General features: G+C 36.2%; 1 protein-coding gene across 35 annotated transcripts in view; it reads right to left on the reverse strand.

The window, feature by feature from the left end:
* Positions 1-834: 834 nt before the first annotated feature.
* The window catches only part of Nrxn1 (neurexin 1), a 1,068,088-nt gene continuing 1,050,536 nt past the window's right edge, over positions 835-18,386 (reverse strand). For all 35 annotated transcript variants that reach the window (XM_026385712.2, XM_026385711.2, XM_077792122.1 and 32 more), the window contains one exon: positions 835-1,156. In XM_026385712.2, coding sequence (XP_026241497.1) covers positions 849-1,156 — 308 coding nt within the window. In that variant the 3' untranslated portion in view covers positions 835-848. The remainder of the gene's footprint in view (positions 1,157-18,386) is intronic.

An 18,386-nucleotide genomic window follows, 5' to 3' on the forward strand; every position in this document is an offset into this window, starting at 1 on the left:
TCTATACAACAGGCTATAAAACGTCACTTATCACAGTCCAGAAAGCACACAGAGATGGATTTTATATAAACATATGTAATAACATAGTAAGCGTGCATGAAAATTTCCCAATGATTGCATCTATGCCCTCTTGTTTTTCTTTTTGAAATTTGAGTGTGAAAATGTGCCTTATATTTCACATTTTTGAAAATAAGGCCTCCGTATTTTTTTTTTCTCTTACAACCAGAAAGGGGCTTTTTGAATGTGTTCCTACACAAGTCTTCAAAAAAGCCAGCACTTTGTTTCAAATGCAAGTTCCAACCACTGCTCCAGTTGCACCAGGCGGCAAACTCTTAAAGGATTGCAGGTTGAGTCACTCAAAATGACAGTCTTCTCTGGCAATGGGACTAACTGACTTCTCAGGAAAGCGCTAGCACTTTGGCTAAATCCAGGATCATAGGTAGCTTCTTTTTTTTTTGTGTTATGTTTTGTGTTGTTTTTGTGTTGTGCCTTGATTTTGTAATACTCCTTTGCTTTATGAATGCGTGCGGTCATCACTGTCTTTTAGAAATGTTCCAGCAACATAAAGACAGGCAGAGTAAATGAAAACACTGCGGATGTTAGGGAATTTATTGGCCCCTGTTTTTTTTTTTTTTTTTTTTCGTTTTTTTTTGTTTTGTTTTTTGAGAAACAAGAGCATGAGATACTTGTTTTGTTTTTGTTTTTTTTAAAAACAGTCTTTCCTTCCTGATTGCATTCCCTGTCTTCTTTTGTATGTGCTTCATAAAAAGGAAAGTAAATAAGTTTATATTATGTCTCAGATAAAATGAAGACTATTTCTATACAAGTGTCCTTTTAAGATCTTGGGATCAGACGTAATACTCTTTATCCTTGTTTTTCTTATTTTTGTTGGCGCTTTTCGCACTGCTGGGTTGTTTCTCCTTTACCACAGCCCCGTTAGACTGTGCTGAGTTACTGATGTAGTTTCGACTCTCATCCACATGGTATGAGCCTTCATCCCGGTTCCTGTACTTGTACATGGCATAGAGGAGGATGAGGATGCATAGGGCAGCTGCAGCTACTATCCCGACGACCATGCCCGTGGTACTGCTGGACTCCCGGATCACTTCTGCAGAGCCTGGATACGGCTCTCTCCCTCCTACTCGGGTGGGGTTGGCTGTAAGAAACAGGATGAGAACAAAGTGATCATTGAGTTTCCTGAATGCTAGAGTACTATACTAACATGTACCATCTATTTCAGTGTTTAATGGAATAGCACCTACTGCTTTAGGAAAATTATACTGCTGTTAATGGAGTAATCCTTGTGCATCGTCAAACTAAAAATAGGGACTACCTCTTTGACAGTGTCTTAGAAGCACAGCCCCAAATCAGCTCCAACTAGCTCTAAAGGACCATGTTGGTACTTAAGGTGAAAAGCCTTAAATGTAACATGTCAAATAAAATCAGAACAGTTCTATCCTATAATATCTGAAGGAATCATTTTAAGAATGAAATTGATATTGGGGCAGGGGATATAGCTCAAGTAGTAGAGTACTTGCCTCACATGCACAAAGCCCTGATTCAATCCCCAGCACCACCAAAAAAAAAAAAAAAGAATGAAATTGATGTTGCTTCAGAATAAGACTAACTCTGGACTAAAATAAGGACAGCTATAATATAGGACTATATTAGAAATCCTTTTGCCTGGTATTGTAATGAACACACTATTAGATAATGAGATAATCCAGCCATTTAAAATAGTTTGTCTGCTTTTTAAAGTATAATTTTAGTCACCTCTTTATAAACTAAAACACCTAATTTCCTTTTCTACTGGGGAGTCGTTCGTTTATATAAATATTTACGCATTCTATTTATACACTGACAGTGGTTGAATGATTTTTCAAAGCCAAACTTTGGAGGCAAAAGTAAGAAATATTCTTTCTTCATTTTAAATATCTCCTAGAATGGTTTTTAGTCAAAACTCACTACTAATAGATGGTAAGAGAAGACTGGCTGGCCTAGCTTTATTCACCTGACAAAACCTTCATTCAAGTCTTTCCAAAGTATAAATAAAGCTATTCTTGGGAACAAGCAGTGAATTACAGGGTGCCTAATGTCTTCACCAAGGGCCAGGCAGGCTCTGCCATTCACCACAGAAGGCAAAGAAAAGAGCTGGAATTTAGCAGGCCAAAAGGGGAGGAGGATAGGCAGCTCTTTTTCTCTATACACTACTTTTTTTTTTAACTATAAAAAATAGGAATTATTAAAAAATCCTATTTTTCTTTGACCCTAGCTAATTTTTCTTTAAAGATTTTGCTATTATTCCTCTCCACTGTCCTATAGAAAAAGATTATTTTTTCAGATATAATGGATTAAAATGCTACAACTTTCAAAACATTATTTGTAAATTATGCACAATGAATTTAAACAATCTCAAGCTTGCACATGTATATATAGATCATGCATGTATATATCTGTGATATGTACGTATGTATGCACACACAGCAGGAATTGAAAAACTCAAGAAGACAAACTGTACACTTATTTTACTATTAAACATCATTTAGTAATCAGCTTTAGTATTTCTACAAAAATTCTTGTTTATTACTGAAAATCATTTACCAAGACACATAGCCCTAGACTGCTTTGTAACTCCATTTTCAAACATCACTAAGATTTCTTCTGCCTACATGTTGGATTTTTTGCTGTCATTTTCTGTTCCTCCCCAAAATAAAGTCTTATAAATATAGCCACTTGCAAAGTAAAAGCTCTCAGTCTCAAAGCAGCAATATGCTATGTACTGGAGCTATGAAATGTAGCAGGTGAAACTGTTCTATGCCGATTATGTCACTGCTTGTTTTACCAAAGCCCATGAAACATTGCTGAATAAAAAGCCTTGGTGTTACTTCTGTGGCCAAGACAGAGGAGACAAAGACTATAATCCACGGTATTTGATTGCAGGAAATTAATTTCCTCTCAAGAAGCATAGAGCCTATTGCAGTAACTCTGTCACTACCTGACAAACCAAAGGCAGCACTTTCTCGTTTAAATACAGTCATCTTTGCCAAAGTGTGCCAATTAGCTCAGCTTCTAACTTTCCCTGAATGACAACTTTCGACTCGCAGTTTTTGCAGAGCATTCTTTGCTCAGACTGTCTCAAGAGCTAAAAAGGGAATTTTACTTAAATGTTACCTAAATGCTTTTTCCCCATCTGATGGAATATTTTCACTTGAAACACATTTTCACAATCATCTCACTTTTGTCTATCAGTAGGAAATGGAAGTGGGGGATACAACAATAACCTTTTAATGAAATGGAAGGATTAATTTTTGATACTAAGAAACTATATGTCTAGTCAGGAACTGCTGTCATAAATGGACTATCTTTTCCAAGAATATTAATTTTATCTCTCAAACACATCTGAAATGGTTTCAAAACAACTGTGGATATAAAACACCAGTAACAGATGTATGTTGACACTAGCATGAAACCACAATGATGAAAGCAAAACCTGAAATTCTTCAATTTATCAATACCAGCCAAAATGTTGCTCAAGTCACAAGGCCAAAAACAATTTCCATGTAGCTCAAATATAAAGATTCCAAATAGCATATATATTTTTAAGTAACATATGATCCCCTCAAATCACTAAAATCTAACCCCAAAGAAGAAATATTTTATTATCCCCACATTTACTTTACATTTTAATGACAACAGGTATTATAGATCTGTTTGGAATATGCAGTTGCTTCCATTTCTAATTGATTAATTAATCTTTTTTTTCTATTGATGCTTCAAATCTGAAGACTGATTGATAGTTCCCTTAACTTTTGTTCTAAGATCAAAGGTATTTATGTGTTAATGGGCCATCTTTCCCAAACATGCAACTAGAGGCTGGAGAAATTTAAATATATTCATGAATTATGAATGTGGTTTCACTTATCAATTGTCACTCATGCTTTATTGTGATGATCACTGAAAAATTACTGAGGATATTTCATCCTAATTTGAAAGTAGAAAATAGTACAAAATGGTGAATAAAGATCAATGTTTTCTACAATTCGTCCCAAAAGATATAAAAGAGAAATGCAATCATCTTTTAACCATTTAGGAAAATGTGAGAAAAAGAAACTTTAATAAAATAAAAAGTGGAAAATCTATTTCATGGATTTGAGAATTTTGCATTCTTTTTATACTCCCTATTAAACAAAAACAAGACTTTTAATAATTAAAATAATCTACAATAAAAAGTTACTTTGGTCTTTTCTCCCTTTCTTTGCCCCAGAATGTGATAAAAAAAAAATTTAAAAAATAAGTGAAAGACAGTGAAGGAGGAGGGACTAAAATAATGAAACACATGAAATTAGCTTTAACTTCTGAATGGTTTGTAGGCAAAACCAAGTTGAAGTAGCAAGTTTATCTTATTGGACCTGGAACAGAAGTGTTCCTGTTAGTAGCAAACTTAAGTAGGAACGATGGTATGCATTAAATAAGCTGAGGCTTTTTAGCAATTAGGTATGATTAGAGATAGAAAAGTATTCAAATTTGGTGGTGGCATACATATTTCACTTGAAGGCTAAGTCACTAGTGAAAAAAAAGCAAAAATGAATGTAAAATCTAAATATTTTGACCTACTTGTATTCACACACAAATTGTGAATTACACACAGTTTAAGAGAACACTGCAATACATTATTGTTCTTATCAAATTTCCCCATGCAATTCTGACTATCCACATTTAATGAAGAATGTCTATTATCATGTGCCCCACAATGTCAACTGGCACTGAGGGTAAACTGCTAAATCTAAGTGTAGGGAGAGCACATATGCCCACTTTCATAGCAATGGAAAGGACCTTCATTGGCAGTTTACCCTAAATGAGTCAGAAGCTAATTGATGACAAAGAGCCCTTAGGAGGGTTATGATCTGTTCCATCTTCATATTCACTTTTCATACTCAGCCAAATGGTTATGGAAAACTTCCTGAGACTCATGCACTGATAAATAGTGTTCCTTAAAGGACAAATTAAAAAAGTAGCTTTCTTTTTCTCTTTGTCCTTCCCATTTCTCTCCCCTAATATTTGGCAAAATTTTATGATCTCCAAAAGTTTTCCACCTGATCTACTTTGGTCCAAATAGATGATGAAGGATCCAACATCCCAGCTCTATGAAGTTTCATGTTTCTCACTGCCTAATTAATATTTTGATTACTTAGGTAGGCATATGCTTTCAAGTGTTAGGACAGTCAACATATTTCCCATTATAGTCTAAACCAATTTATTCCTATCAGATGATCATTCATCGTGAAAATGCACAGAAGTACAAAAGATATAGCCTAGTGTTTTGTCATATCATATGAAAAGAATAATAGGTGCAATTGTTGTTCTGCTTTAAAAAAGAAAAATGTTTAGTTTTTAAATTTGTAACTTATTGAAAAAAAATAACTTATCTTTGAGTTTACTGAGCTAGTTATCTATAGAGGTTAAAAAACTGTTGTGATGTGTGTTCTTTATTTATGACTTGCATCTACGTGAAATGCATCATTTCCCCAAACCTGATCTAATTAAAAAAGTCCCTGGGACAAACATATTTAAGAGATACATCAGGGTGTTATAGAGTCCAGAATGCTGACTGGAGCAGGCCTTATCTCTTTGTCCCTACTCTTGGGTCCTCAGTCACCTCCTCCCATGTCTCTGGATTCCTCCCAGTTTTTACCCCTTCTGATCTTTTCTGTGCCTCTCTCTCAACTCCCCTTGTTCTTGAAAGTAGCCCTCAAAGAATATAGCTGCTGTGTTCCCCTTCATCAGGCGGAAAACAGAGAAGGTCAGGCGAGCAGAGTCGGGACCCATTTCTCTGGTTTAGTGCATTACTCAACAAGCTGTTCAATAAACAAGAAAATTATTGCCAAATTCTTAATTTCAAATCATGATATAAAATAACTTAATGGCAAAAACATCTTAATGTGATTGTTTGACCAGAACCGCCTTTGCATTTGATATTGGCATGATTACTTTAAAAGTTAAATTTTTAAATTTGTATACAGGTAAAAATCATATTCTTTATCAAACAAATGACAATTATTTAATAATTTAAAAATATTTGTTATGCATATGACTCTTTGAGAGGCACATTAAGCTGCTGACTTTTGAATCATAGCCTGTATGTTCCAGTATCTAGTCATATCTTAGGCTAGGCAAATAGGAAGCCTCAAGCTCCCAGTTACTTAGAAAGATGATTCACAAAAGAAGCTCTACACCATGCATTCTGAAAGGTAAAAAATGTGAATATTAATGAATTTGTTTTAAAAGATTTCACTTTGCAAAGGAAAGTTTTTGACATTCTTGGATAGTCTAAGATGGGAAACATAGAAATCAAATGTTATTTTTAAGAAATAAAATTGCCCTTGATTTATGTTTTTACAGATTCTAAGGAGAGGTGATGTTTAAAGTAACCATTTCCTATGACATAGAATGAGGGTTTGTGGGTGAGGGGACTCTATATTTCCACTAATGAGTACACCAAGGCAAAAACATGCCTCCAGATATTCTGATATCACTCAAATTGTCACTTTTATGAAACTATTTTGAATACTTCTATGAGGTGCTCCTCCACTGTAATCTTATTATATTTACACTGTTTCCAAAGTTAGCTTTCAGAGTGAGATTTTGATTTCCAGGCAAGTTTCCAGGTTGGTTTTATTTCTTTGATAGAGACTATTAACATGTTGCAATATCATCAGCTATGACCCTGTCACATCAAGGATGAAGCATGAGTCACTACATACAAATAACAATGAAAATCAAGCATTTGAGCTTTCACAAAAAGAATTGTAAGAAATTACTGGTCTTAAGAAATCATAAAAAGCAAAATACACCAATAGTAAAAGACAGAATGTGAGCCATACATTTCAGATCTGGAGGGGCATATCCAGGATTATAAAATTATATAAAATTCTACTTATCATTGTGCTCACTGGAGTTGCTGAATGTCTTGTCTTACAATGCTCCCTTTCAAAAACAATTGGCTAGACATTTGGTGAATTTTTTTCTCAGCAAATGTCTTTGGCCAGTCTTTCTGGTTTTAATGATGATAGATTCAATTTAAAGAAATTGCTTCCAGATTTCTGTCTCCACCCTACCTATGAAAAAAAAAAAAAAGAGTTGCCTAAAATGATCTCATTAGATCAGAGTTCTATACTGTGTCTTAATAAGTGTGGAAGTTATTATAATTCTAGGCAATCCCTGAAAAGGGTTTCAGATTTACAGGAGAAGATTTGACATTTCCAAGTACTTGGTTTCATTAATACTGTGAAAAGAAAATTGGAATTGTAGGCTCCTGGGGTGTTTGTGAATTGAGATTAGCACAATTTTTTTTCCCTCTCATCCCTGCAAAACTCCAAAGTTTATTATTTTTCCCATGTTTGTGCTTCAGGACAACATAGGCCAGAAGTAGCAGTTAGATACAATCACTCACAAGAAGGTATGATTTAAAATATATATATATATTAGTTGTCGATGGGCCTTTATTTTATCTATATACAGTGCTGAGAATGGAACCCAGTGCCTCACACATGCTAGGCAAGCCCTTTACTACTGAGCCACAACCCCAGTCCAAGAAGGTATGCTTAAATGCCCCATTTGAGGGAAGGCAGTGACCAAGGATCTACAATGCATACTCTGAAGTTTACTTGTGGTTTTGTGAGAAAAGACAGATGCTGGATATTTCAGATCTCTCTCATTCTTCCCTCCTACCAACTCCTCCCATGCCCTGCCCATCCTGAACTGTACTCCTGCAGTCAAACAAGAATCTTGAGAGAGGACACATTTGACAGATCTCAGGCCTTCCCCCATGAATTGGCAATTCAAAGAACCTGGAAATCAATCAACCTTTGCCACCTGCTTCATTGCTGGGTCTGACATTTTCCTAATGTATTCCAAACTGAAACTGCATATGTCTGAAGGGAAGTTCAGGCGTTCAGGGCCACCATTCTGACATGAAGAGGATCACTGTCTTCTCCAGAAATCTAAGTATTGCACAGGAAGGAATGCTAGGTGTGGATAAACTTATGTGCCTGCATGACAGAAAACAGGCTGCTGCCTCAACTGGTATCACATGGAAGGAGAGGCAATGGCCAACTATGCCTTGTATGGTTTGGATGACACTGGAAATGAACAGAGAAACACAGACATTCTTCCTTGTCTCTGGGGGAAGCCATAAGATCATGGCACTTACAGAATCCTGTTCTTCAGTTAACCTGTGTGCCCACAGCTTAGTCAATTGCTGGTTCTTTGGACTTTTTACATGGTAAATATGTCCATTAGGTTTTCTAAGAACCCTTGAAAGCATCATATTGTTTATTAAAGTACCAATGTGCCTACGGTTCTCATGACATTTCGTGGTCTGCTCACAGCTGTTACTCAAATATATCTTCCATTTTTTTTTTCAAAAGAAGCATCCATCATAACCATATTGCTGTCCCTACATCTCACACATACCAAAATTCTACCTCCATGAGTTGTTCATAGGGTCTTATTCCTCCTTCTTGTCTAAGTGGTATTTATCTTTTAAGACGTAACTTAAACTCTTTTGTGAAGTTTTTCTAGAATTTTCCCTCCTCCTGTCAATGAATATACAGTGAACTATAGTTATGTTACAGGGACAAGATGGTATAGCAGATAGCCAAGGGCACTGGAAAATGCCCTCACAGACTGTGAAATATACTGAGGTAAAGAGACAATAGCTATCCCTCTCCTTGGTCTATACCCAAAGGACTTAAAAAGAGCATACTACAGGGACAGAGCCACATCAATGTTTATAGCAGCACCATTCACAATAGCTAAACTGAGGAACCAACCTAGATGCCCTTCAATAGATGAATGGATAAAAAAATGTAACATATGTACACATTTACTCAGCAATAAAAGATAATAAAATCATGGCATTTGCAGGTAAATGGATGGAGTTGGAGGATATAATGCCAAGTGAAGTTAGCCGGTCCCCAAAATCCAAATGCTGAATGTTTCCTCTGATGTAAGGAGGCTGATTCATAGTGGTGATAGGGAGACGGAGCATGGAAGAAATAGACAAACTCTAGATAGGACAGAGGGGTAGGAGGGAAAGGGAGGGGGCATGGGGTTAGAAATGATGGTGGAATGTGATGGTCATTATTATCCAAAGTACATGTATGAAGACGCTAATTGGTGTGAATATTCTTTGTGTACAATCAGAGATATGAAAAAATGTGCTCTATATGTATAACAAGAATTGTAATGCATTCTGCTGTCATATATAAATAAAAAAAATAATTAAAACAACAACAAAAAAAGAGACAACAACAAAGAATCACACAGGCACAAAGTAACAGCTGGGAGATGCATGATAGCAGAAAACTCACAGCAGTGGGACCAAGGCTTATGATTTACACTAGGGAATGAGAAGTAGACAGGAGAGTCTTCTAATAAGAAAACAACATGTGGCATGACCTTGAGGAAGGAAAGAGCTTAATTTTCAGAAACGGAACAAGAGCCAGAGTGGCTGCAGCATAGTGAGGTTAGAGGAAGAGTGAGAAATTTGAAGGTAGACATAGATTTTATTACCCAGATTGTAGACCATGGAATGAGGTCATAAATGAAAACTCGGGCACTTTTGACTCCATAAATAATCATTTTACAGAGGCATCACCAACAAAAGTGAAAGTGCAAATGAGAAAGGAAGGGAGAAAATGTTGGAAATGCCATGCTAGACCTAGAGGAAGTACCTCTCAAATACAAAGAGTATACACCAATTGACATAGAAAAATACAAACAACCCTGTAGAAGAATGGGCAAAATACCCAGGGGCACAGCTGAAGAGATGTGAATGCTGGTAAAAATATGACTTTTTCATTTGTTTTTAGAAATTAATCCAATAGCCATTTGAAATTAAAAATAGATAAATTCGCTATCTATTATATCACCAATTTTGATATGGATTCTATATTATAATAAAATCTTACTGAGATGTTACATTTCTGTTATTTTTCAGACTTGATTATAAGTCTTTTGACAGTTTTTCTGTGACTCTAATTCTCTTTCTTACCAATTTCTCTACCTTCCAATCTCTAATAAAATTGAACAAAATTGGCTGCAAAGTGTAGTTTTCTAACTCATGGAAGATTTTTGTAAGCTGATAAATAAATATGCAGGGGTAAAATGCCGTGAATATTGCCAGAAAGTGTGAGAGATCTTTGATTTCAGATTTTTAACAAAGGTGGCTAGAAGTGGGAAAAACACTGGTCATAATATTGTAGATTCTTTATAAAATATTTTTACTTAAATACTTCCCTAACCCCTGCCCTCCATGATCTCTTCCATACAAGAGGTAATTATGTTTTATATATTATTAAACCAGACATCACTTCTCCTGTACTTGCAAACTGGAATCAATATGTATTAATGCAAATATCATATCTGTTTTCCTTATGCTTCCAAACAGTATACTGCTGGATTCCAATGACTGAAGTCACGAAGTTATTTCAAGGGACCCAGGTCAGCCATCTTCAGTTTCCACTTGGGTTCCTCATTTTTATCAACATATCTGACATACTCAGGGCTACAAATGGTTGATGGCGAACTTTGAGCTCCTTTCATCAATTCAGCAGAGTAGTCACAGAAGTTTCTAGGGTGCACTTTTCAGTACTCTTGCTAATGGAATGAGTGAAGAAGGGTCTCTCATCAGTCAAGCCAAACTTTCCATGATCGTCAGGCAGAAAGAAAAGTCACCCAAGCAATAGCTGAGAAAATCAGTTTCCAAGCTATGGCATCCAGAGAATCTGTATGTGTTTTTCATCAAAATGTATTACCTTTCAAAAAAATGCAAGAAGAGCTATATATGGAAATGTAGATGATACTCTTTATTACTGATTTTTACTCAACTTTTGCTTCTTGATAGCAAAATGGCTTACCTTCCTGGGAGCTCATCAACTACAACAGCCAGAAACACTTAGACCCAGAAATCATTTTTCTTAAGTCACATTTCACTTTTATATATAGAGAGAAATTTGAACACTCTGTCTTATACAAAACCTGATGATTTATTTCAAGGAAACATCAAGGCTTGGAATCAGGAATTTGGAGAGAATCTGGTTTATAGTAAGACAAAAGTGGTACCATGGAATAGCTGGAGTAATGTGTGCTGTGTGTGTACAAGCATGTATGTGTGTATATACCAGTGAATAATAAAGCACCTCTTCTACTTCTCTGATTGAAGTTGCTAATGTTGTCTTTTCTCCCTCATTTCATGAATTTGTAGGTACAGATAGATTTTTAAAGATTTCTACAGAATATTTCACAATACCTTGGGATTAGCTTATATAGTTTATGTAGCTATTATTTTGCATTAGCAAAATCCTCTTTCTTTATTTCCTCCCAGATATTACACAGATTTAACCTTAGTAGATACTTCTAACATTACTTACAACTGTTGCTCAGTACAGCTATGTGCCTTCCGACTCACTGCAATGCCTAAATATTTTTCTTATTTTATTAAGTTAACTTTGCTTTTATTAATTACTACTATATGGTAGGTTCTGTGTTGAGAGCTATACACACATTGTCAAGTTTATTCCTCATATACCATAATTATTTGGTATAGGTATTATCATTACTTTACAGGAAAGAGAACTGAGTCTCAAAGTAGTTAGCTTATTTAGCCTTCTAAGTGGCACAGATAAAATTTAAACCCAGGTCTATCTATGACTATTTGAGTTTCATACACTCTACATTTATGACTGCAGAGGTTTTTTTTATTTTCTATTTTATCACAACAATGCAAATGATACTTTAGGTATCTTTTCTAAGCAGCTGTGCATCTCCACCCCTTCAAGCTATGTTCTATTTCACCTCTTGCCATTTATCTGTCCTTTGCTGTAGGAGTTGGAATCCCACAGAATCTTAGAAAAGCAGTACAGAGTGGATAAAAGAATATGGGATTGACACTAGATTCTTGTCCAGGTGCTGCACCTAACTCACTAAGTGACAACTGGCAATTCGTCACCCTCCGCTAGCATTTCTTCATTAGAAACTCTATGGTGACACTTAAATTATTTACCTCTCAGGGTCACTGCAAGGATCATATCAGGTGGACAATAAATATGCAAGTGCTCTGAAAAGGACAGGTCTTTATAAAAACCTCCACAGTGATGGTCTGATTACTTGCCCTGTGTCTTTCACACAAAAGGTACTGAATGTGAAGTTGTCAATGAGACAATTTTATAACACATACTATAAGCCCTGGCTTGGTCAGCTGTGGCAGTGGCAATATCTCTGTGGGGCTAGGTGTATTTGAGGGCTTCCCTTTCATGAGTGGAAGTCTTGTGAGTTCAGGTGGCAAAAAAGGGCCATTTACATAGCAAGGCTGTGTGTAAAGTGTGTTTCTGTTTATCTGTGAAACATTCTATCTTTGATGGATCAGTGCTTTCTGGCTTCTGTGGTTGGAGTGAATTAAATTTCTCCCTCTTTTAAATTTTTATTATGATAGTTTATATTTTTATATGTCATGAAATCAATCATCTAAGACTATTCTTTGGTAATAGCTGATGATATGGTTTACTATCTTGGAAGTCATAACTCTTTTGATTAAGTTTTAAAGTTTCTGAAATTGTTCAGTCAATTCTTTTTCCCTGCTCTGAAATCTCATGGTGTATTCTGGCTGAAACCCAGGGTAGAGTTCCTACTGCACAGTTTTCAAGGGGGCACAGGGTAGTTTTCCTGATTTAGAACTGGGTCTATTCACTTTGGGTGATCATCTTTATATTCCTGTCATGAAGCTATTGCTGTCTCAATTTTCTTTTGTTGCGAAAAGATGATATTCTTTTTGGTGCAAGTGCAAAGTGCAATAGCTGAGGTGAAAGATGACACAGCTTCTCCTCTGAGCCCATTAGAGGGAAGGCTGTCAAGCCTAGAATTAGGAAATATGGAAGAGAAGACATCCCTCATGGGTTGGGGGTGTTGTGTGGGTGGTTGTGCCCCGTAAGTCATGCTGCCCAGAGTCTTCCTGAGTGCCTTGACAGGAAGGGCAAGGGGATTATCAGAGCAAGTGGGACAGCTAATCATACTTTTTCTCAAATGCTCAGTGGGGCCGAGCCCTCAGTTTATTTCTACCAGAAATAAGAATAGCAGATACGTGTGCCTCCCCCCACCATAGCAACTGAAATATAAACAGCTTAAGTCATTGTTCCTTTCTCACTAAGTTCATCATGGTTACTGAGAACAATTTTATATGGATAGAATTTAAAAGTACTTTGGAAAACATTCTAGATGCTACAGTGCCAATTATTAATATTTCCCTTCTTGTCTGGGGACACAGATTCATTTCAATTTCTTTTATGATTTACTCCTTAGCTTCCTGATGCTAATAAAATCTCATTTATCTTATCAAAGTTTCCATGTGGCAGACTGTATGCTAAGTGCATTTCAGGAATCCTCTCATTTTTTATCAGCACCACAATGGCATGAGGATTTGACATTTTTCATGTCATTTTGCACGTGCAAAAATTTGGGCATGCAAAGATTCAATGATTTGCTTCTGACTGCACAGCAGGTGGATGAACTTGGATTTGAACTCAGTCACCCTGACTTCTCAAGTTTACTCAATGAAACAAAAGACTACAGTAGGCTCATACATGTGGCTTCTCTTTCTCCTAGGTTTTTTAAATTTGTTTGTTTGTTTGTTCATGTAATTAATTGATGGCTCTGGTGGTACTGTATCTTTAACCTTGATAAATAATGAAGGATTTCTTGTCTTATTTTATAGTGCTGGGCTTCTTATAACAATCTGTGGCTGAGTTAGGAGGTACTAATGACGACATTGATCTCATCAAGAAGTCAGTGAGTTGAGATGAGACCTCGAGGCAAAAGCCAACTGTGGCATTTGCTGTTCCTTGGGGCACATATGGTAACAAGGAAAGCATATTGGTTCTTTGTGGAGGCAGCGTGCCCTGTGGAGTGGAACACAGAACATGCTGCCTTACCTCTGATGGCATCAGAGGAAATGTAATTAATAAGGTAGAAAGAAAACTCCACAGGAACCAATTTCATTATCAAAACAGGCATTTGACACGACTTGCAAGAGAATAGGACTTCATTCTTTCTGAATTTCAGGTTTTAATAGGAGACAGACTTACCCTATATTTTTCTGAACCTATGCTACATTTCTCCTTTCAAGGTGGGCGAATATTTTAGAGCCTGAAAATGTATCCCATTGTCTCCCTCCAAAGCACAACGGGATGCGTGTCACACTTCAGAAAGGCTTTTATAGTATTCGAGCATTTTCTAATAAAAATATAATTTTAAACATGTTGTTAATACTTTAAGGCTAGACTCATACAGGCTGCTTATAAACTTAGTCTGTCCTCACTACTGAACAATTTTTTCTGTTGCTGTAGGAAGGTTCTAGATTAGCATCCATTTAGTTTTCTTAGACATTCAAATAAATGTGTAATCTAAGTCAGCAAACTCACATGCTAATTATTATAGTAAGATATTCTAATAGAGCCCACTCTTTCTAACACTAAAAGGGGCTTTGTTTGTCTTTCGCTCATATCAAACCTGCATGCTTTATGAAGAACCTGCACAGAATAATTAATCTACTGGAATAAAACCTATGGTGGTAGCTGCAACTCCTCTACCTATTATGAGATTCATCATAATTGTTTATTAAACCTTAAGTATGTGCCAGATACTCTGCCAAGCACTGTGTATGCATATTCTTTTTTTTCAATCTCATAGTAATCACATTCTCTTCACTTTTCCAGCTAAGAAATTGAGCATGAAAAATACTAAATAGTTTCCCCATGACTGGGAAAGGTCTGCATCTTAAACTAGTTCTACTTTAAATATGGCCATAACTAATATTCACTTCTGGTTTCATATCACAATTATTACAAAATGCTGTTAGGAGCTTTTTTAAAGTGTAACAAAAATCCATCCATTCTATTATATTGTAAAAAAGAAATCCAAAATGCACATCAGGTTCAAAATAGTTCAGGTTAAATAAAAATCGCTATATTCTGAAAAAAAAAAAAAGCCTTTTGTTTGTTCTTTTGTTTTATGCTAGTCTTCTAGTAAAAACTAATTTTGTGGATGAAAACTGGTTGCTGGGAAATCTGACCTCAGGCTGACCTGGAGATAGGCCTTCCTCCCATTCTAGGTCTCTAGCCTTTCCAAAGTCTTCCTCTGCTCCTTCGATACGTAAATATTTAAAAACTTCTTTCCAGTATTATAAATCAAAACTAGTCAAATCAAGGGCGTGGTAGCCATCCCTTCTGTTTGTGCCTCTATGTCACAGTTTCTGTAGGAGGACAGAAACCTAATTTTGATGGGCTTCTTGCTCCAACTTGAACATGACATTCCGTCATGAAGAACTTCACTTTTCCTTTGGGTGAAGCCATTGAGCAAACACATTGGCCCTCAATCTCTCCATCCTCACTCTTATAAACTTTCTAGCCTTTTTTCCTCCCAATGTGTTGAACCAAGTCTGTGTCCTAGACTCCCTCTCCCATTGCCAATGTAAGTTTCATTCTAGTATCACTCTCCTTGGAAAAGCAGAGAAATAATAGAATGATGAGAGCTAAAGGGGTAGCTCAATGGTAGAGTATTTGCCTAGCATGCATGAGGTTCTGGGTTCAATTTCTGACATCGTGTTAAAAAAAAAAGTAACAATGATATCTGGGGACTCTCTACTGTTTTAACCATATCCCATTAATTTTTACTCCAGTGTTCTGTAGTAAATAACACACACACACACACACACACACACACACACACATACACATATTTAATCCTCCAGAATGTTACATCATATGTATGTAATATAATATACTAGATTGGGAACTTTATTTTTATAAATATATATATATATAAAGTTCTCAATCCAGTATGTTATATCCTGAAAGTTGGCTTCTGCATCATTGCCCAAATTCCAGATGCCTATTCTGAATGAGGTGCTGGAACTGTGGTGCTGACTCTGAACTACTACTCAAGATCTGCCATCATATTCTCAAATATGGAACACATTCATTAGTGCTGTTTTTCTGGCTGCAGCTAAAAATTATTCATTTTAACAGCAATGTGTTGGTTACTATGGGCTAATGAAACTAACATTTAAGTAATTATATAGTAAATACCTGAAATTTAAATATAGAACAAAATTATCTTCTAATCAGGTTCTAAAAATATGATCTAATAAGTGATATATTCCTTTAAATAATTAAGGTTACTTACTTAATGAAAAGATGCATCTTGTTCAACATACATATCTTTATTCCTAATGTGGGTAATGGGAAGATTCAATAGAAATCCTTTGATCTTTTCTCAAAATAGCACACTGGAAAGCCACTCAAAATTGCATGGTAATTTTACCTTAATGAAGAGTAATACATGTAAGGGAACTTTTGCCATCAAATTTAAATGTATGCCATAGGATTATTTAAATAAACATCTTAAGAATTGGTCCTATTTTTGTGAGGTACCAGGATTTTAGAGAAACAACCTCTGCATTCCAAGAGACTAACAGCCCATCTTTTCTAAAGTATAGAGCCTACTACCTCTTTCATTTTACAGTAAGTAAATTAATCTCTCTGAATCTCCCTAGCTATGAAGATAATTTATAGTTTTGGAAAACAGTGAAATAGAATACCACTTATACAGAGCCACGAACAATACTGGACACAGACTAAATCCTCCTTGATTACAAGTCATTCCTGTGATCAATCACTACCCACGATCTGAACTCTGGTCAATGTGATATAACTATGCACACTCTGCAATGGTCCTCCGTGGCTGGGCCCATCCCCTCATCCCCACTGACTCAGCTGATGTTTAAAAGATGTCAAAAACAAAAATGGATGATCTCTCTCTTTCCTTGCGACAAACCAGATATTTTATTATTTGATGGAGCTCTTCTTTCCTCTGTTGACAAAGGTTTAATTGATCTGAAAATGGCCCCACTATGCCATGAGCTTCCCACCCCCCCCCCCAACATAAGTGCAAAGAGAATTGACACATTACTCTTAGCATTGTAAATCTAAGAGGAAATTGTCTTCCCTTAATAGGGCTCCCAGGAAACAGGAAACTGAACTGTTCTTTGTGTCACAAATAACAAATTGGAGTTATTCATCAGGAAGCTCCCACACCAAAGAGGGTTATTATTTTCACTTAAGGTCTTGAATATCAACATAAAAAAATCACCTTTTCCAAACTTCTCTTGGAGTTTTGAGAAAGGCTTACACTTACAAGAAGGCCCCAAATAAAGACACACAGATGTGAGCGATTAAAGGCCATGTGGGACCTCAAGCGGTTTTGCAGTATTGCCATTTTGTTAATTCACTAAGTGAATCTGAAACGTAAGGTTTCAAAGCAATCTGTTCTACCAAGACTTATGTTCATGTGAAATAAAAAGGAATCTTGGAAAATATGTATATTTCTGAAACACAAATAGTAAATAACAGGAGACACTCATATAACAGTTATTCTGAGCAAGGTATTCTTCTTCAATGTGCCTTCCATATGTTAATTAATTCATTCCAACAACCATGTCACCTGGCAGAGGGAGAGGCACAAAAGGTGCAAGTGTTTTGTGAGGCAAAGTGTGAAGAAAAGGTCATTCATCTGTCAGGTATGTGGGCCGCTCACAGCAGGCATTTTAGGACAGCCATGGCCTGTGACCTCAGGCTGCTGGATTTCTACCTGTGACTAAGAGTTGGGGTTCACTTAGCTCTCCTAAATGTCATAGCCATCTTTTCATATCTTAAAACTCTGCTTGTACCAATGTGCAGTTATCATACGAGGCAAACCGCAGGACAGTGAGGCTAGAATCAAGTATAATTGAGTTCCATGTGTTCCCACCCAGGGGGTTGTCCCTGATCTAGTTTCAACATGTACAGTTCCCATCAGGAGGCCTGAGTGGTATTATCAGTTGCCCACCAATTTTCAGCCAGGAAAAGAAGCAGCATTACGTAAAGAGTAAAAATAGCTTGAATATTATTTTTATATGACTGAACTGGGAAACAAGGAAAGCTGACATTTATGCTCTACCTTATGCCAAACATTGCAATAAATGCCTCAAGCATATTAATTGTAATTCTTGCAACACCTCTGAAAATAAGTGATATTTTGTTGTCATAGGTGAGGAACCAGAAAATCAGAAAGAATAACTAAAATGGCATCTACAGTAGAATGAAAAAAAAAAGCCCTTGTTAGGTATAAATCTGGTTTTGCCTCCACAGTTAGCACAGCAGTGGATATAAACCAGGACTCAATAATATCTAATCAACGATGAATTGAAAACTAAATACACAACTACCCTCTTTGTTAGAGTCCTGGGTGGAAAGTAATTCAAATTATCAAACACTTAATAAAAGGTATAATTATGA

The sequence above is a fragment of the Urocitellus parryii genome, chromosome 12, assembly GCF_045843805.1.
Source record: "Urocitellus parryii isolate mUroPar1 chromosome 12, mUroPar1.hap1, whole genome shotgun sequence".
Lineage (NCBI taxonomy): Eukaryota > Metazoa > Chordata > Mammalia > Rodentia > Sciuridae > Urocitellus > Urocitellus parryii.